This window comes from Panthera onca, chromosome B2 (genome assembly GCF_046562875.1).
Source record: "Panthera onca isolate mPanOnc1 chromosome B2, mPanOnc1 haplotype 2, whole genome shotgun sequence".
NCBI classification, from domain to species: Eukaryota; Metazoa; Chordata; class Mammalia; order Carnivora; family Felidae; genus Panthera; species Panthera onca.
In genome coordinates this window covers 112,920,011-112,941,713 of record NC_138343.1, presented here as the reverse complement: position 1 = coordinate 112,941,713, position 21,703 = coordinate 112,920,011, and the positions used below count along the sequence as shown (strand labels likewise).

The window sequence follows — 21,703 nt, the reverse complement described above, 5'->3', positions numbered from 1 at the left end:
AAAAAGAATGAAGACAATCTCTGTGAATTAACAGAAAGTGATTTCCAGGAAATACTATTAAGTGAAAAAAAGCAAAGTTGTGTAAGAAAAAAAGTAGAAATAAAATGTACATATATCTGCTTATCCTTAAAAAAAAAAAATGGAGAATCAACTAAAAAAGAAGTTGGTTATCTACAAGGGATTGGGCGGGGAGGAGGGTGGAAGAGATAAGGAGGGGAGTGACATCTGAGTACACCTCCTGTATAGTTGACTTTTGGAAGCAAATTGAGCTTCTACATATTTAAAAAATAAATCAACAAGAATGGAAGGAGGTAAAAATCTAAAACTGAGGGCAAACAGAAAAAATGAACTCCGAACTGATTTGTAAATGAAGGGGAAAAAGAAGCACCATATTTGACTTTACTGACAGTTAGGTGAGGTAGAGAACTGAATACATACCCCAAAAACGTATCATTTTGATAGGGTTTTGTATTGTTTTGCTTTGCTTTTAGAGGTATGGACCAAGCAATTTTGAAACTATTTTAGATGCATGATAGGAATGAGCAAAAGAATAAACCTGTGCATGGTGAGCAGAAACAGGATTCTCACTGAAGAAGAAGGCACATGTAAAAATGGAATAGGGATAGGCAAGAAAGAAATCTGTCAGCATAGACCAGAATTTGCAGTGTACATGAACATGTAGGAACATGTATCTGCATACACATTTATACACATAATGTGCTCATACACACACAAGTGTCCTAGCTTCCCGGCTGAAAGAGTTGAGAAACAAAGATGTCTAGCACCCAGACCTTGGTGGTCTCTAATCCCATTTTCACTAAAAGAAACAATGGTTTCTTAGAGAAATGACTGATTCCAGGATTTGGGCAGGTAAAAAGATAAGCCAGAAAGTAAGAAAGTGCTCAAAAATAAAAGAAGATAGAAACGTGTCACAAAGATCCAGTGCAAAAGGGCTCTCACTTGGCAAATGTGGGACAATTTGAGCAACAAAATAAGTAATAAGAAGAGAAGAAAGGGCTCTTGCTTATAATAAAATGAGTGTTAAAGGGTTATTGTGGGGGGAATGCTGTTATTGGAAATCATCCCTTTGTAACCATCAAAGTTAAGACTGGTTCAGGCAAGAATCATCAATGAGTGCTAAACCTGACAACCTGACAGGGGTGAGGGTAATTTAGATGTGGAATACAATATTTATGTGGTTTTAACGTGTCTCCCTGAAAAAACATAAAAAGAAAACAAATAATAAAGCAAAATGAGGCCAAGTGTTAATAATAGTTTAATCTGGGTCAAGTATATGCCAGTGGTCTCTGTTATATTTTTATTCTTAGATCTTTACTATAAGTTTGGTATTATTTCCAACAAGAGTTTAACAAAAAAGTGGGGAGAGGGAGCGCCTGGGTGGCTCAGTCAGTTAAGCGTGCGACTCATGATTTCAGCTCAGGTCATGATCTCACAGTCATGGGTTCAAGCCCCGCATGGGGCTCTGCGCTGACAACATGGAGCCTGGAACCTGGTTGGAATTCTCCACCCCCCCCCCCCATCTCTCTTCCTCCCTCCCTCCTCTCCCTCCCATGTGCTTGCTCTCTCTTTCTCTCTCAAAATAAAATAAACTTAAACAAAAAGTGGGGGGAGGCACTTAGGATAATGAAGAAAGAATCAAACAGGTAATATGTTCGATGTGGGATATATGGAGACACTGGAGGAGTGGGGAAGAGAGACTCACTAGCAGATTAATTCAACAACAAACACAGAAAATCATTCCAAGTTGGAAATCTCTTGACTTTGATACTATTTCTTCCTAATCACATGTGGAGACATTCTTCAATTAGTTTATGGTATAATAGTTGGCCGACAGATCCTAATACAGATAGGATAGCAGTCAAGGGCATGAGCTTTGGAGTTAGACTGCTTAAGTTTGAATCTCATGAAATTTATACACTGTATAACCTTAGCTAAGTCACATAACCTCTCCCTGTGCCATAATCTCCTCAGGAAGATTTTTTCTTTCTAATTCAACAATGTTAACTATTGCATCAACACTGCTTCCCAAGTTTCTGATGAGGAAAGACAGCTACAGGGAGAAACTCCAACCACAAATATAATTTGTTCCTACATAATCTGAATTACAATGAATTTAGCCAGACAAACCTAAATGCTAGTATCCCCTAGGCATGAATAAGACCCAGCAAAACACGGGGTGAAGCAGGAAAATGTCTTCACAGAGCCATATGAGGTAAATTTGGAATTTTAAGTCTTCTACACACAGTTAATTATATGGACACCTAATCAAGTGTGTACAGAAAACCCAGATTGCAGCCTCAGCAGCCAGGCTCTAGCCCATTGGTAATTAGTCACTTTTCTTACTTTCACACTTACTTATAGACCTCTACAAACCAAACCAAAGATAAGACACATTACCCATTTTTTTCCATGTAAATATATGGTTATCAATTTTAAATGATGAACACATTTTTTTGTCTTGTCACTCAAGTCTTTTTTCCACCCAAGAGTTCTCCTACTTAAATAAACTATATAGCTGCAAAACACTTCCACAGTGCATGGTATTGCAGTGGACAGTATGCTTCTCCACCTAGTGGCTTACCTGGGGAAAAAGTTCACAAAATTGTATCAGCATTATCTTTGAAGTGGTGAAAGTGTTACATACAGGGCTATTACACAAATATGTGGTTGTCTCTTAGCCACTGTCTTATGATAATTATGATTATTGTCCAAATGTACTAATCTTTTAGCAAAAATGTTACTATGACCTTGACTAATATAGACAAGTAACATCTATGCACTATTTTAACAGTTAAATAAAAATACCTGTTCCAACAAACGGATCAAAGACAATATCATTTTCTTTCACTTTTCCATGGTTGGCCATAATAAATGATAAACCAGCATCCATGCTTGTATTTCCAATAAAGTGTCTCTTTTTAACACTGTATGACTCAATAAGCTCTCTCTGTCCATCTGCAATCTAGATCAGAGATTCTTCAAATTAGTGTAACTGCATAACAGAGTTAAGATCATTATTCACAATAAAACCACAGGATCTGAATGATAAGAACTTCTTTCCACTTACCATTGCTCTAAACTTGTTCCTTTAAAAACTGTAATTGAAGTGATTATGGACAATTACCTTGTATTTTTTAATGGTTGCAAATGACTTTGACTTTTCAAACTAAATTTGCATTGAATTTGAACGCAATAAATCCAGGGGTTGGTGGTGAATAAACTTTAGCCACCTCTTTTTTTTCTGCTAAATAACAATATTCTGTAACATAAGGCTCAGCTTCCATTACCCACTTACAGCCTTAGGGGAAGTGGGCAGAACTGCTCTGCAGTAATCTCATTTCTTTTCAGTAGGCAAGCTCAAATTCGAGAGCTCCACAAAGGAGATCCCTCAGCTATCACAGCACTCTGCCTTCTCTCTGCTTAAAAAGCAATTCAGACTTTCAGACAAGTCTTACATTATTTTTTCCCCCATATACCACCTCCTACCTAGACCCTGTATCTAACAAGCCTCTTGCACTTCACAGGAATCTCTGAAAAAACAAACAGAACACATAACCACATATTTCCCACTGATTTTAATTCACACAGTAGTTCTGAGCCTTCGAAGGTCTAACATTAAGCTTTTAAAGAAACGATCTGAAATAGGTAACAAGAACACCTGCTTACCCATCTACCAAAATAAATATTATGTGGATTCTCAGGGATGCAGTTTGGATCCAAGCCATAATCCTCCAATATAGAGAATATATGCTGTGGCTTCTTTAAATTCACTTTTCCTTCAAATGGCAGAAATTCAAGTGCCTAAAAAATAAAAGTAATTTTCATGTCTCATTAGAATAGTAAAGGAAAAATAGTGCTTACAGAATAATACCTATCTTGTAAGTTTGATATCAGCATTAAGACAAAACATGAAAATGACCTAGCACACAGTGTACTATAAAACAAGCACTTAGCAGAGCTGAGTACTATCACCTATCAACAGCAGCCAGACTACATTTGATTTTGATTTTAGCTAAATTCACTTACATCTATTCGTTTGACTTTTTCTTCTTGTGACAATGTTTTATTAAATGTGTGAATCTTTATTTTATATGTAGAATCTGAATGTAGGAATGGAACCTAAAATAAAAGCAGATAAATTCTTTTAAGTTTAGTAGTTCTACAGTATATGTAAATATACCTATATAAAACCACATTTCACTACGCACCATCTTCTCCGCAGGGTAGTTTTTAAGAGAACTATACAGCTCCTCTGGAGATTTTCCATGACCCCATAGTTCAAATATGGACCTAGGAAATAAATGATTAGTACTAAATTCAGTAAAGAAATCAGCTCGTGCAGTAATATATAACAATTACTTCCCTAGTTCATTATGCTTGCTCCACTAATACAATACAGTAATACTATTACCTGTATTTTCTAAGCTAGAAATAATGTGTCCTAAAAATCAACATAGCTTTAGTTCAAATTACACAGAAAAGTTTCACTTTGCACAGAAGGAGGGAAATTTAACATGAGTCAAGATTTTTCCAGGTTTTCATCATTGTATTCTTATACTAGAATACAAATCATGCAGTAACATCATTTATTTTAGTGAAACAGGTAAAAAGGTGCAGTAAATCCAATTTTCCCAAAGTCTTCTCCATAAGACAAAAAGAAAAAAGACCAGCTAAAATGTTACTATTAATAATACTTAGCTAATACTAACATTTAGTAACTAGTAGTTACTCTCCTAACGATTACAAAAAGCAAATTACTATATTAAAAAAAAAAAATCCAGGGCACCTCGGTGGCTGTCTGACTTTGTCTCAGGTCATGATCTCACGGTTTGTGGGTTCAAGCCCTGCATCAAGCTCTGTGCTGACAGCTCGGAGACTGGAGCCTACTTTGGATTCTGTGTCTCCCTCTCTCTGTGCCCCTCCCCTTCTTGCGCTCTGTGTCTGTCTATCAAAAATTAATACACGTTCAAAAAAAAATTTTTTTAATCCTAAAGCTTCCACCAATTTCCAGGAACATTTAGACAATTACAAGCAAATTTCATACAAACATTGCAAGCAAGAATTCATTGTAATGGAACTGCATTCTACATAGTAGCACAGTTTTGTGCATCTAAATTCAAACTACTTTGTAACTGTAATTAATGCTGCCATTAGGATTGAGAATATTATCCTTTGAAAACGAACTCTTCCTTTCCTTTCCACACAAGAGATGACAGTCAGGATTCTGCTAACAAATAAAATATCAAAACATATTTTATGGCAGTCCTCACTTTTTGTCATTTCAACTTGAATCAGCTCACCCAACTAAAAGCCATCTAGATTTTGTATACTTTGGTTATAATTAAGTGTGGCATTTATCCTCTAAAATAACAGCATTTACATCTTATACCATATTCCTGTTTATACAGAAGTTTAAAAACATTATCCCAAAATAATTATTTATGCATTCCACCACTAAGATTCCCCCACCCTGCTTCAGCAGAGAACTCCCTGTTCTACCACCACCATCCAGTGGCAAATTCATGTAACTGCAAGCTACAGTGAGCTCCCCACAACTAACCCCTTCTATTCTCTGCCACTAGAGCAAAAAAGGACAGAGTAGTGTAAGTATGGTGTACAACCTGCAGGAAAACATTATAAGTTTCTCTTACTTGGCACACACTGTCCGTTTCATTAAGTTTCTGGCAATATCTTCAGAGGGAATGCTAAGAATCCAAAAAGGAGACTGAAAAAAAATAACAATATATACAACTTACTTGTAACTGGTTTTATGGCCTCATATGCTTCTATTCAAGAAGTCAATAAGGAGAGATTCCTATCTGCAACTTCTATGTAAGAATACCTGATCTGACTCTAACCAAAATAAAAATTGCTCCAATAGTAAAAAAGTGAATTATTTTAACAGGTAATTTGTTAGGATACTAAACTACAGCATCAGAACATTTTTATAAATGACTACAAATGCAAAGGTCAGCAAATACACAGTTAAGATTAATTCTGTATTTGTTCTCTTATGTATTTTGACCAAAATAATTAATGCAAAGGATGCATATTTTACCCCAAACTATAATCTCAGAATTTTTTTATTATTATCATTCCTTATAATGCAGCTATTTTATTTTTAACTTCTAAGTAATGTATTTCTTGAATGATCCCTCTCTTTTAGGTAGTTGTGGCCATCTGAGTGGATAGATGAGGAACTCTGAAATAACTATGATGGAAAATCATAGGGTACGTTATTAAATTATCATTATTTACTATTTTATCTAAGGAAAACAGTTCCAGGTGCCCCAGGAGGGTTTACCAATCCCCTGTCTCAACCCTCAAGATTAAGGCACTTTTTATCTCCACCCAAATAACACCTTGCCAGAACACATAAACACAAAGCAGCCTCCTGACCTCAGTTCAACACTTTCACCCAATTATATCCACAATCTCCCTCTTTTCCGCCTCCCTCAATACACGAAAGTCAATCAGGAGTAAAGTCCAACTGTAGCCGACTTTCAACTAAGTTCTCTCATTTTTTGGAAGAAATCCTCCCTTCCATACCCTGTCTTTCTTCTTCCAATATTTATACTAGTTTACAGAAAAATTTCAATGGAAATATTATATAACCCTGTTAGTGATGAAGGCTACATAGCAATATGTGCCTATTAATAATAATATTATATGTTAATAATTAATATTAATAATATCAAGTGAAAAAGAGACTTCAGAAGTTCACAGTATTGGAACTGAAGGGGAAAAAGCATATGAAAAGAGACTGGAAGGTAGTACCCTCAAATTATAAGTCATGTGAAAGAAGAATTGTCAATGACTTTTTTCTATTTTCCAAACTTCTCTAATACACTGATAAACTATCAAATACAAAATACAAATCTCATCAATTCACATTCTCATAAATGCACAATTTTAAATTTTTAAATAATTCTCAATATGAGTCTGAAATTCCACTAAATTCTAAATTCTAATCATACCTCATCAACGGAAAACAGCCCTTTTTTTTCATTTAAGGGACAGATACCCATTATGGTACAGATGCTGAGCTAAAAAAACTAGTAAACTAAATGAATATTGAAAATAAACTTGAATGACTTTCCAAAACCACAACTTTTTTCCCCAAAAATATGCTTTTTATTTAATTTCCCCTAGAAACAGATACAAACAACTATACAGATATAAATTTAAGATTTACAGTTTTTCTCTTCAAATACAAGATTCTACTTATAAATATGTTGTACATGGTCTAATGAAAAATATAAATTCAACTTACCTTTCCATAAGTTTCCTGATTACTGGTGAACTGACCTCCAAAAAGTGAAAGCAAAGACTTTATTTCCTATATTGAAAATATTATAGAAAGAACACATTTTAACACAGGGAACTCAAAGCCTATTAACAGATATAGGTATAATTAGATCTTTTTAAAGAGTGGGTTGGTGATCTACCCGAAGCATTTAAGTGTCAACACCAGACAAATTACAACTCTAAGCTCTGAAAAAATTTTACAGCCACACCATGGTAAATAATTTCTGAGAAATTTTAGACAAGAGGATTGCCAAAAGACTTGGTCAGAAAATGCCTGATTTTAGACAATACTGGATGACAAAAACTATAGATTAGCAAATCTGACAACTGATCAATAAAATGAATTAGTAAACAAATGAGTTGAGGATTTTCAGACAAGAAATAAGTGATTAACCAGGAAGCATCACTGTGGATTCATTAAACAGAAGTTAATAGCAAGTGAACTTCCTCTTCTCTCTGGATAAAGTTATAGAACTAGAAAGAGAACACAGTAGCTACTTTAAAAACATCGGGAATGCAAAGCTGAAATCTGTTCAGATAGTATGTATATTCCATGAAGCAATCACTTTGTATTGTTAAATACAAGAGGACTATACACAGTTTACAATTTGTACTGCTAACAAATTTACTCTCCTCAAATAACATAAAGCAGGTAGAATCCCACTGGTCTCTGTAGGTCTTATGGAGGTAACCTAATTAGAGATGTGTCCCCTCTGCTGGGTGCCTACAGTCCCCTTTCATCCCAACTACAAGGTGCCTTGATCACCAAGCTCATCATGAGCCACAGCCACCATGAGACAATATACCTAGACCACCTACATCCTCTACTTCAAGACCAAAAAGAATGGAAGGTTTGAGCAACTCATGCCTTTTCTGTTTTTCCTTTTGTCTATGAAATAAATCTTTTTTTTTTAATTCCTGGTAGTAGAAGGAGCTAAATTCAATTGAATTATATGGAGAGACTAAGAACTAGCATAGTCTATCAGTAAATCATTGAAAGTAACCCAAAAGTCATTTTGCAACATGGGTGATACACATTTAAATAGGAGGTATCACTGGACTTGGGAGTCAGATGGCACCACAATTTTATTTTCAGTTCTTCCAAATAGGGACCATGTGGTTTTATACAAGACACTTCAGTCCTCCAACTCTTAGTTTTCTCACGTGTAAAATGGGAATCATAGCTACCTCATAAAATAAGGAGGTCTGGGCAACAGGCGCACAGAAACGAGGGTGTTAGTAAAGGAATCAAGATGATGATGACCACAACACTAAAGTCCAGTACCTCAAGAAATCAAGCAAGACTGACAGTTATAATTCTTAAAAGAAAAAAAAAAATGAAGTTCCAGATTGAGTTACTTTGGTCTAGAATGATTACTGTTCATTCTATATTAAATCATATTGTGAGGTCAGCTTTACATTTTTTTTTAATGTTTATTTTTGAGAGAGAGAGCGAGAAAGAGGGAGACACACAATCCAAAGCAGGCTCTAGGCTCAGAGCTGTCAGCACAGAGCCCAACGTGGGGCTCAAACTCAGACTGCAAAATCATGACCTAAGCTGAAATCAGACGCTCAACTGACTGAGCCACCCAAGCACCCCAAGATCAGCTTTACGTTTAAAACATCAAAATTTGCTGCTCCTGAGATATCTTGTTAAAAATTAGTAACAGGCTGGGGTGCTTGGGGTGGCTCAGTCAGTTAAGCGGTGTGAGATCACACCCTGACTGGGGACTCTCTGTGCAGAGCCTGTTTAAGGTTCTTCCCCTCTTTTTTCCTCTGCCCTCCCCTGCTTGTGTGTGCACTCTCTCAAAAAAGAAAAATAAATAAAAATTAAAATTAAAATTAAAAAAATTAAAAATAAATAAAAATAAAATAAAATAAAATAAAATAAAATAAAAAAGTAACAGGCCAAAAACCCACAAAGGTTTTAAAAAACACTTAAAATTCCTACTTTGGAAAAAAAAAAAGTGAAGGATTATTGAAGTTTAGGGCATAGCATTAGCTCTACTACCTAAAACTTAAGCAATGACTTAAAAACGAGATATGATGACCCAAGTTTCAAATTTATGAGCAAAAACTGTATTAAACTACTCAATCCATTTGGAAAAAGCAAAACACAAAATCTTTACTCTTCTTATGGCAAATTGACTTTTCTAGTTGGGAATTTTTCTCCATTAGGAACAAAAGAATTTATATCAGATATAAAAATACAGCCTGATCTGGGGCATGCCTGATGCATTAATTCATACGAGATTTTCAGTTCTTTTAGTCACTCACTTTTTCATACACTTAGTTTGTTTCAGAGCCAGCAATAAAACCCAGATGTCTACTTTTAGTACAATAAGGCAGGCGCCAACTAAAATTGGCCCTGATTAACTCTACAAAGGTAAAACCGGACCACACGCACATTCCTAATCTCTCATTTTAAATCATAAAGGCAGCTACTCATTGCAGCTTTCCTGCTTAGCAGTTCTCATACAGTAGACTGACTCAAAAGTGTTGACAGACCTTCTGATTCCCTTCCCCAAAAGGATCCTTTCACTGAATTCAATACTTACTGAAAAACTAACATGTGCAAGGCACTAAGCTATGTAAAGATAAACACACATTTTATCCTCAGAGAGCTTACAGTCTAGTAGAACAAAACATTCAACCTAGTAACTGAAATGTAAGGTGTAAAACAGTGAGTGCTCAAAAAGGTATTATATCAGAGTTCAAGAGAGAAAAGATTACTTCAGTTTTAGAAGTTTTCACGGAAACTGACTTAAGCCCGTAATACAGGGAGAATCGGTATAAATGAAAGAGGACTTCCACTTCCACTGATGGCAAACTAGGTAATTCAGATTAAGCCTTCTGAGAACTAGAGAAACCTGGCATCTGTTTGAAGGCATAGAGACATTATAAGAATTACCAAACCAAACTTCAGGAGAAGCCAAAAATCCCAAGGTGCAGCCACTTGCTTCCTGGGGCATTTATCAATTCCAAAAGCAGCTGTGAGGGTGGAAAGTGTTTTTGACAGCTTAATGGAGCTACAGAAACAGAAGAATATTGGGCCGTCCATGGAGAAGAAAGATGGCTTGATAAACCAATCAGTCTGGACTGAGATCCCCAAAAGCTACATACCAGAGGAGCATGTGTGAATCAGAACAGAAACAAAACTTACCACCAGAAAATGAGTTCAAGTCACTCTAGATCATTAATGTTCCTATATTTAAGAGGATTTACATCATCCCAATCTTCATGTTATTTCTTCAAATAACTTTACAAAGACATCTAGCATATATTTAAAAATAAGCCAGCATCCATATGAAAAAGAACCAAGAGAAACAATACACAAAGATAGCATACCCACAGGACTCCTTTTATCATATTTAACTATGCTTTCTATATTGAAGGGGATAAAAGACATAATTAAGAATTTTATTAAAGGACAAAAACCCATTAAGGAAATTGCGAATTTGAAAAAGAAACAAGTAAAAAAATAAACCTAAAATAGACTAAATACGTGGGTCAATCTCAATGAATATTGACTACGTAAAATCAATAATAGATTGAACACTGAAATAGGAAAGGGCCACCAGACAAAAGGCAGCACAGACCAAAGCACAAAACTGAGGGCATCATTCAGGGAATGATAGGGATTCACTTCAGGTCTCACTGTGGTGGGGAGCTGGAGAAGTGGGAAGGAGGGGACGTGGGGAGAGACAGAGAAAAGAACCATGCAATGGTAGGCTAATGCCAGACTAAGAAGTTTCAGCCCTGGGACAATGAAAATGTAAAACAGAACTGAGCTTTTTGGGAGATTAAATTGGCACTACGGTAAGACAATGACTAAGAATAATTTAAGAGAAAGAAAAGAGGTAAAATGTGCAAGTACTGGGGATGCTGTTAAGACTGCAGCCTAGCCACCCATTCGCACTGTACTGCCTGCCTATGGAGCACGCACCCTCTTTGGCCTCTATTTCCACTTCAGTATCCTCTAAGTGATATCCTCTCTCTGGTACTCCAGAATTCTCTAAAACACCAATGATTACTGGTCCCTTACTGGTTTTAAAAAGAAAAAAAAAAATGTCATTTCCTGCCTTAAAAAAGAATCAATGGCTCCCCATTAAATCTAAAATAAGATCCAAATCCCTTGTAATAGTTTCAAAACACTCCAAAATCTGGATCCTACCCATCTCTCCAGCCTCACTGCCCATTACTTCATCCCCACTCCCCACACACCCCACACCACCAGCATAATGAATTCCCTCCATGCCTTTACACCTGCTTTTGTGTCTTACTGAAGTGGGCTTTCTAGTCCTCTTTACCAACAATTCTTTATTAATTAATATCTATTAAAATATTACTTCCTCCATGAAGCTCTACGCCCTGCACCCCTATCTTGCCAATGCACAAGCCCAGCAAAACATCAATCCTGAATCAATGCCACAGTCTCCTTCATAATTCCTAAGGCCAGTGAATTGAGCACAACTGAAGAAAATCAGAGACTCTCAGGCACAATTATAAACACATGATCTTCACCCTCAGCTGGATTTTCAACATTTGCTCTAACAACTGTGTTCGCAATTTTTTAACCGATCAGCTCCCTATTTTGCTCTCAATGACTTTTAAATTAAACTATTTTTCTCAACTTCTCCCTCAACTGCTTGGTCCCTAATCTCTCAAGAAATAATCCTGACTCATTCATTACCTAGAAAGCAGACCTTCTGGCAGCCACCCCACATCCAAACTAACTCTCCTTTGTAAGCTGTCTCCTTCTAGTGAAAGGCCAACACCCCCCACTGTGTCTTTATAGCCATTCTCCCCTTCTCTTCACCCTACAAACTTTGCTTGACCCTAGGCCTCCCTCAAATTGTTAACCAATCTCTTACTTTCCCTTCTTACGCTCTAGACTGCTCTGGAGCAGTCTATCTCTCCTTTTTTCTCAGCGACCATTAAACCAAGCAATCTAGCTTACCCTCCTAAAATTCTACACAACAGCTTTAGCAAAATTCCTAAAAATTTACCCTCCTGATTTCTGTGCCCTCACAGTCTTCCTATTCTGATACTTGCCTATCCTCTTCATGACCTCCTTTTCTCACTTCCCCTCCATATCAGTGCTTCCAAGCACCTCCATTTGGCCCATCACTCTTTCGACACTGTGCTTTCTCTAAATAATTTCACTTTCCCTCCTAGTATTCATTTACTACCAGTATTCATATGCAGAAGCCTCCCAAACATTTATTACCAGTATATTGTACTCTGTGCCTACTCATATATTCACTGCCCAATCATCTCCACTTATTACACAAACGCATCAAATTTGGCATAACCAATATTTAAATCTTTTATCTGCCTATGCTCTACATTTTAAATGGAGAAGCTCTTATAGGCACCCCAGGAGTCATTCTTAATTGGCCCCTGTTCCCCCCTCTCCCCATATTCAATCATCAAGTCCTGATGATTTCATCACCTAAATATTTTCTCGGTCTATCCCATCCTCTTAGCCCCTGCCAGTTCAGGCCTCCTTGATCTATTAATAAAACTATGTCAACAGACTCATAACTGGTCTCTGATTCTAGACTCAAATTCCTCTTAAATCTGTCCTCATTATTGCCGCCAAAGTGATTTTTAAGGAAAAATCTATTGTCACTTCCTAGCTTAAAAATTTTCAGTAAATTTCCCTTACAAGCTAAATACATTTTCTCTTCCCTTCCAGGGTTTTCAAGGCTTTGCATTTTCTGGCCCCTATTTGCCTCTCCTGCTCTCTTCTTGTCAGTCTCGGCTACATATTTCATAATCCAGTAATAATAAATTGTAATCCTAATTTACTTACTTCTCTGCTTGGCCTGGCTAACTCATATTCATACTTTAGTTACTTTCAAGTGTCAAATGTAAGCGATCTTAAAGACCAACATCCTCCACTCCACAGGTGGATTAGATTCCCCTTCTATGCTCCCATACTTCCCTAAGCATCTATCAGTGCACTTACAAATGTTATTTCATAATATGTTTTCACATCTGTTCAGCCCTTAACCTAAACAGTAAGCTCCTTGAAGACAGAAATAGTCCTTTTCATCTTTATATCCCCAGCGTCCAGCACGTGCAATTACAAGTACTCGGAAAATGTTTCTTGAATGAATAAAACACTTTTTCCAACTTCTCCATTATCTAACTCCTACCACCTACTACCACCATCAGCCATCCCACCCTGCCACACGGGCTCTGACCTACATATTTGCCACTTAAAACACCGCCCTGAGCATTTCTATTGGCTGTCTCTATTCTCCGCTAGACGAAGAGCTCCCGAAGCAAGAGGACCGGTCATATTCACCTAACTCCAATACCTGGCGCATGGGTAGAAGAATGAATGAAAATATTTGGCAAGGCTGAGAGAGTGCGTCTTGGACTTCTTTCTCACACATCCTCCGCCAAGCTCAGATTCTTCCTAGGGACCGAGGGACTGGGGACCCGTGATATCCCCGACAAGCACACACCCCCGGGTCCCTGCTTGCTCAGGCTGGGACGATCGCCGCCGCCCGCACACCAACCCCCACCGTGCCGTCCTCTCCCGTCCTTAAGTTGTGGAGGTCGCTGCGGGCTCACCGGCAGGCGGAACTCCAGGTGCTCTTGAGCCATGAGCAGCAGATATCTATTCAGGGAGCACGACAGCGCCATTGCAGCCGTCCCAGGTGCGCCTGCGCGGCTCGCGCAGTTTCCCACCTTTACTCCTCCCCCTTCTCACAAAGCCTTTTCCGCTGAGGCGGAGCCTGAAGGACCGGAAGCGGAAGCTGGGAGAGGTGGGCGCTGTCCCGGGGTTACCGCATGGGTACTTTGAGCTTGGCAGCGGCTGGAGGAGCAATGTCCGCTTGCAAGGTGCTTTCTGGTTGAGTGCCGGAGGACGAGTAGCTGGTGTGATGGGCCGCGTTGTGCTCAGGAGCAGGTTGTGATAACACAAGTAGTTTCCATTGATCCTCCCACCAGGAGCGAACTTTCAACCTTCTCTACAACAATTCCAATCCTCGTTCTTCGAAACTGGACTGGAATTTCACCTTATTACTTCAGACTTCTCCAACCACTACAAGATTGGACGACCTGGACCACTCGTCTAACGTGCAGTATACTTTTTGTATTTTTTCAGTAACTTCTAAAGGATACATAGCATCTGCGCCAACTACAATAAGCTCTTGACCTAGACCATCTTTTATGGTTCATTCTGTACCTCCCCAGAAAACACAATGTCATCCTCAGAGGAAGTACTCAATAAGTAGGAGGTTGTGATGTTAGACTCACAGGCTCAATCCACAGCCAACTCTATATTAAAACGATGGAAATGCTTCTAACTATTCGCACTGGCACAAATTTCATAGTAGCACATAAAATAAGTAGTAGCATATTCACAATTTTTTTAAATTTGCATAGTCCATGTATATGTGTATTGCTTTTGAGAGTACTGAATCCTTTGCCTTATTGAGAGCAATTTCTTTTGCCTCCCACCATAACATTGTGCATAATACAAGAGTACTGCATATCCCGAGCACCATGTGCTGGGAATATACTAGATACTTAGTAGCAGTGATTAAGAATTTAGGCTGTGGTGTCAGTCTTAGGTTCAAATCTCAACTTCACTATTTACAATCTATATGTTCTTAAGCAAATTTCTTAGCCTCCTTTGACAGCAGTTTTATCTAAATTGGAGTACTACTGCCTCTGTCAAGGGATTATTAGGATTAAGTGGAATAATGTACATAAAGTGTTTAATGTTAATACCTGGTATATTGTACAAACCAATAAATGGAATTTAAGGAGACTTTTCTCCTCTTAAAGTGTGAAAATTTTCTCCTAACAAACAATCTCTTTGCTAGGAAAATGTCTTGATAAGTCCACTTAAGTGATAAAGTGAGTCTCTGAGGAACACAGATGTCTCTTGGCTCCAAGGCCTCAGAAAAGGGATAAAAGTGCTCTGAGACATGAGAAGAGAGGTCAAGGTAGGACAGAGAACCAATGAAACATTAGGGGAATGACATGCAGTGCTTGATATGTCCCATCACCAAAACTTGTCAGAATCACCAAACATTAAATTTTGATGGGGCAACTTTTTAGGGGATATCATGCCTGGATTATGATGATGCTGTGTAGAGACAGCAAATGAGAATACACAGTCTAGGAGAACCCAGACAAATTCAAGTTTCACTGGTTCTTCACATGAATTTCCTTAGCTTCCTTTAAGCTAAATCCCCACTAATTCTCCATTCCATAAATGAACAGACCATGTACATCATGAATCTCAAACTGTTGGGTACATGGTCTGGGAAAGTAGAAATTAACCCTGCACAGGCCAGGCCATTAGCAGTAGTGTGGAACTACTCATTAAACAGCCTTTGAGGAAGTCACACAGCTGTTACATGTTTTTGAGCTTAGAGTCCTTAAGAAGCAGCAAGAGAGTACGGACTTTGAAAGTTGGTGTTTAAACATCTGGAGATTTGCAATTTTTTTTTTTTTTTAATTTGTACTGGAAGGGGCAAGAGAGTTCATAGTCCGTCTTCTGGGAACTGCTCTAAAGCTCTGTCCATTCTTCATCTACCAGGGCAGACTTCTTAGAAACTTGGCTGCTTCTGTCAGATTACTATTGTGCAAGCATTGGAGTATCTGGTAATAGGCTGATGATGATTGGAAAACCATGGTTATTCCTGAATATTTGGGACCAGAAATTGGAGAGAAGGATCTTGAGTTCTGGTTATAACATGTTGCTATACTGCTGAGACTAGTAGGGCAGAGTCAGTGAGGAAAGGAAATGAGTAAAGAGTTCATAGGCCCCAGCAGCAGAAGTTATATGTAATGTTAAAACTGTCCATACATCTGTCTCAGCCTGAGCATCTAACACTTGAAAAGGGATTGGGTATCACAGAGAACCGTGGAGATTTGTGTACCAGTGAGGGGTAGCAAATTTATTTACAATATGTATTAAGACTAGAAGATTTTTGCAATGAGGAAAAAACAGTTTGAACAGTTTGGAGAATAAAGTTTTATTGGAAGAAGTTATGTAACAACTATGGAAACTTCACTATAGTGAAGTGAAACTTCCTGACAGAGTTTCAGTTTCATGAAATGCCAGAGGTTCTCCAGTAACTTCAATCTTAACGAAGATAATCCAGGAAGAGGGTAAGAGAGAACTAACACTGGGTTCTCTTAGGAAATAAAACAAGTAGGGACGAGGCACCAATTTAAACTTATGCAGCTGCAGTTGATTTAAGTATGACTCAAGATCTCCAGAAGTGGAAAAAAGTAGAGCTTGTCATCTGCTCAAAAAACTCCCCAGAACAAATCTGAAATGCTGATTGTAAATTAGGCCTACTAATTTGCTACCTGTGAATTGTTGGTTCATGTGCACAGAAAAAAAATGTGAAGGAAAATGGGCTGGAGATTCAGCCTTCTGTCCAGGTCATCCTTAAACTCTTAATGCTGCCACGATTCAAATAATCAAAAGCCATGCACTTCCAGACAGATGATTGAGCTAAGCTAGAGAACAACTTTTCCCATATCTTAGCAACTGGCTGCAATAGAAACAGGTTTCCATAAGGAGCCTAACCTAGGGCCTACCAAAATTAGGGATGCCTTCCTTCCTTGGGCCAGTCCTTAATTTGGTTCTTTTGTTTGCAATGAGGTTGAGATTGTAAGATACCAAAAAACATTTTACTCTACTTGTATTCCACTCCAAATACAAGGCAAGGCAAGACCTGGATATTATCCACACTGCACCAGGCTTCAACTTTGTAGCTTCGGTAGCTTTGCACATTTTTGAGTGGGACGCCATTTAAATACTTCTCTTGGGTAGAACTTTGTGAACCAGAGGTAATGTAAATTCACAGTGCATTTGCCAGGTTTGAGCCAGGCCTTTTGTCCTTCCTCCTTCCCTGCTTCCCACTTTCCTTCTCCCCTTCCTTCCTTCATTCCTAAAATATAAGAAGCAAACATGATTTCTAAACAAAGAAAGGCTTTTGGCAAGTAATATGCAAATATTAACATTCCTTCCTGAGAATCTACTGTAACAGGGCACTAGAAGGAGTTTTACTCAGTCCTACAGGACACGGGATCTTAAAGTTGGCTGCGTGTTGGAATTACCTGAGGAATTTTCAAAAATACAGGGCCTGGACTCTATCCCTAGGGATTCAAATTGAACTTGGGGTGTGGCATGAACATATTTTTAAAAACTCATCAGTTAATTTGATGGCAACCACCAGCAACTTCATTACTTGAGAACCACTTAGAAATGCAAAGTCCTGCCTACCCTCAAATTTGCTGAATCAGAAACTCGGGGGAAGGATCCAGCATTCTGTTTCAAACAGTCCCACCAGGTGGTCTGGTGCACACTGAAGTTTGAGAATCCTTGCCTGGGAAAGAAGAGTATGGATAGATAGGCTTTGAGTCCCAGTACTGTGTACGCCTGCTTGGGGAGAGAACTTATGTGATAAATTGGCAAAATGCTGCAAATATTTTTCTGAGAAGGTGTAACAAGAAGAAAGTATTCCTCTCTTAGCAACTTGAGAATCTCCTTAGCTGAGAAAATATCTAGAATAGCCTACTTAGGTGATTTCCTGTGGGCAATGAATGTTGGCTAGAACAAAGGCTTCAGAGAGAATTTTAAAAATTCTAATGTAAAGAGAAGAGAAATATGTTCTAGGGGTGCCTGGGTGGCTCAGTTGGTTAAGTATCCGACTTAAGCTTAGGTCATGATTTTTCAGTCTGTGAGTTCGAGCCCCGCATCGGGCTCTGTGCTGACAGCTCAGAGCCTGGAGTCTGCTTTGAATTCTGTGTCTTCCTCTCTCTCTGCCCTCCCCTGTTCTCTCTCTCTGTCCTCTCAAAAATAAACATTAAAAAAAGAGAAATATGTTCTAAAGGCAAGGGGAGAAGTAGAGGAAAAGTCAGCAAGATGGCAGGAACTAGATGACACTTTACCATTGCCCTGCCAAATTTGGTTATTAAATGCTTGAAATGCTTGGTGTGGGTTAATTCTTCAGAAACTCAAAGAGGTTTTACACCTAAATTATGGTGGTTGTGCATACTGCCATTAAGAACATAAGGCCAGGGATATCCAGCTGACATCTAGGTTATACTCTTTTTAGATTGAAAGTAGTTGAAATGAAAGTTATCATAGTACTCAATTAGATTTTGGTTTGTTGTGGTAACATTTTAAGGGACTCAGAGATTAAACTATAACATTTATTGACCAGTTCATTGAGCTAAGGCAATGGGGGCATAAGATAAAAAATTAGATTCCCCAGCTCAAAAAAAGGTCAAAATCCAGTGGCAAGAGATATCCTATTATTCCCCAGTTAGACTGTGTAAGGTTCATGCTAAGAAAAAATATCATGGATTAGAGCTGAAGAACCAATACTGTGGTTGTGGATTGGAGTATTAGGGAAGACTTCCAAGAGGCTAAATAACCCAGTTTTGAAAAGTAAACAGATTTCCATGGGTGTGCTCAGTTTAGTTGGAATAGTAAAAATGGTTGGCATATGGGATACAAGTGCAGGAGATGAAGGTGAAAATGCTGATGAATAATTCTGAGGGAACACAGTGAGGTTTTCATAAGCAGGAAAATTGCATAATCAGGTCATAATGTAGAAAGAACTCTGATGGAGACTGTGCTAGAAAGCAAGCCAGTGGGGGCATGGAGCCCAGTCAAGTGATTCTAGAAATGTTCAGAGCAAGAGAGGATGGATGAAAAGGCAGACAGACACTGGACACTGAGAGGAATGAGTTGATTTTTGTTTCAGGCCCCTCAAGGTAACATCATGTCTGAGGGCAAATTGTTTGGGACCAATGGGCTGAGAGAATATTCAGGCATACATGTTCTGTAAACTGAATGTACAAATATGTTGAGAATACACTGGAGGGTGGACGTGGACAAAAGCAGGGAGATAGTGCAGAGGCCAACTGCAATAATCCAGACAATAGATGATGAGAACTTGGCCAAGATGACAGAAGTATGAGTGGTGGGAAGTGGTCAAATTCTGAATATATTTGGAGAATACTGCTAAGGTTTGTGAATGGGTCGGATATGAAGTATGAAAAACAGGAGTCAAGGATAACTGCAAGATTTTTGGCCTGAGCAGCTGTAAGATTGCAGTTGCCATTAATAAAAATGGGACGATGGAAAGGAATGGGCAGGGTGGAGGGAAATAAGCTTAAGGTGCCTGTTTTATATCAGTAAAAAATATAATACATTCACCTAAAAGAAAAATTGACTTTGGGATTGGTTTTGATTGTGGATTCATCCCTACCTATGTGATTTGAAATAATCATACAAGAATCTGATTCTTATTTTTTAAATTAATTAATGATTTTTTTTATTTTTGAGAGCTGGGGTGGGGCAGAGACAGAGGGAGACAGAGGATCCAATGCAGGCTCTGTGCTGTCAGTGCAGAGCCCGATGCGGGGCCTGAACTCATGAACTATGAGATCACGACCTGAGCCAAAGTTGGACACTTAACCAACTGAGCCACCCAGGTGCCCCCAGGAATCTGATTCTTCTCAATTAAAGGTAGACTTTTCATTAAGGTTATTTAAGCTGAATCAGAAATACAGGGGTTTTTTTGTATTTATATTGCTATAATAAAAGCTGATTCACAAGCAGATAATCAACAGGTATCAGCTTCATTTTAGTGAATTGGAGTAGTGGGCACTTAATGAAAGTATGGGTATCAACTTTTGTAGATGGTCTTTTGATATCAAAATCTAGAAATGTATGAGCATAGCAATAATAAAGGCTGTGCTCTTGACCTCGGATTCTTAGAAGAGGTATGTCTACAACTCTGTCAGTGGATCTTTCATATATTAGGATCAATTTATTATACATCTTTTATGTCAACCTCTGTTTTTAGTACTATTTTAAAAATTTCAGATGACCCGTTGGGACTTACCCCAAGTATCAAGGTTGGTGCAACATTCAAAAATCAACTAATGTAATCCATCACATCAACAAGCTAAAAAAAATCACATGATCGTATCAATAGAGAAAAGGCATTTGACAATGCCCAACACCTATTATGATAAAAACTTTCACTGAACTAGGACTAGAGAGGAACTTCCTCAACTTTGATAAAGAATTTCTTTAAAAAAAAAAAACCTACAGCTAACATCATACTTAAAGTCATAAAATCAAAGTTTGCCCACTAAAATTAGGTACAAGGCAAGGATGTCCCCTCTTACCACTCCTCTTCAGCATCATAATGTAGGATTTAGCTAGTACAATAAGACAACAAAAGAAAATAAAAGGTATACAGATTGGGAAGACATAAAACTATTTTTGTTCACAGATCAAATGGTCATCTAGGTAGAAGATCCAAAACAATAAAAAAAAAAAAAAAACTGAAACCAATAAGCAAATAAATAGTGAGGTTGCAGGATAAGTTAATACGCAAAAGTCAAGTGACATTTGAAATTAAAAACACATTACCATTGACATTAGCACTCCCAAAAATGAAGTACTTAGGAATAAACCTAACAAAATATGTATAAGATCCTAACAAGGAAGACTACAAAACTCTGATGAAAAAAATCAAAGAACTCAATAAATGATAGCCCATGTTCATAGGTAGGCTCAATATTCCATATTGTTAGGATGTCCATTCTTTCCAAATTGATCCGTAAAATCAATTGGATTTGGAATGCAATCTCAATCAAAATCACAGCAAGTTATTTTGTGGATACTTACAGATTCTGAAGTTTATATGGAAAGGAAAAAGACCCAGAATAACCAACACAAGGTTGAAAGAGAAAAATGAGGTTGGAGAACTGACTCAACCCGACTTCAACACTTACTATGATGCTTCTAGTAATAAAGACCGTGGAATTGGTGAAAACAACCAGATCAATGGAACAGAACAGATTGCTTAGCAATAGACCCATATAAATATAATCAACTAATCTTTGACAAAGCAACGTAGGCAATAAAATGGAGTAAAGATAGTGTTTTCAACATATGGTGCTGGAACAACTGCATATCCACATACAAAAAAATGAATCTAGACACATACCTTACAACCCTCACAAAAATTAACTCAAAATTGATCACAGGCCTAAATGTAAAATGCAAAACTATAAAACTCCTAAGATATAAGAGAAAACCTAGATAACATCAGATATGGCAAGATACAACACCACAGTCATGATCCATTAAAGAAATAACTGATAAGATGGACTTCATTATAATTAAAAATTGCTCCATGAAAAGACAATGTCAAGAAAATGAGAAGACAAACCACAGGCTGGGAGAATATATTTACAAAAAGGTACACCTGATAAAAGTGATTATCCGAAATATACAAAGGGTTCTTAAAATTCAACAATAAGAAACAACTCGATTTAAAATCGGGCCAACCCAGGGGCA

The 21,703-nt window shown here is 37.8% G+C and overlaps 1 protein-coding gene across 3 annotated transcripts in view; it reads right to left on the bottom strand.

The window, feature by feature from the left end:
• The window catches only part of TRMT11 (tRNA methyltransferase 11), a 59,337-nt gene extending 45,291 nt beyond the window's left edge, over positions 1-14,046 (bottom strand). Inside the window, exons 1-7 of one of the 3 annotated variants that reach the window (XM_060616592.3) lie at positions 13,918-14,046; positions 7,295-7,360; positions 5,673-5,746; positions 4,230-4,311; positions 4,048-4,140; positions 3,688-3,822; positions 2,827-2,983 (exon numbers count right to left, since the gene is read on the bottom strand). In XM_060616592.3, the coding sequence (XP_060472575.1) occupies positions 2,827-2,983; positions 3,688-3,822; positions 4,048-4,140; positions 4,230-4,311; positions 5,673-5,746; positions 7,295-7,360; positions 13,918-13,989 (679 nt within the window). In that variant the 5' untranslated portion in view covers positions 13,990-14,046. The other 2 variants (XM_060616591.2, XM_060616593.2) reach the window with 2 other exon arrangements.
• Positions 14,047-21,703: the final 7,657 nt, after the last annotated feature.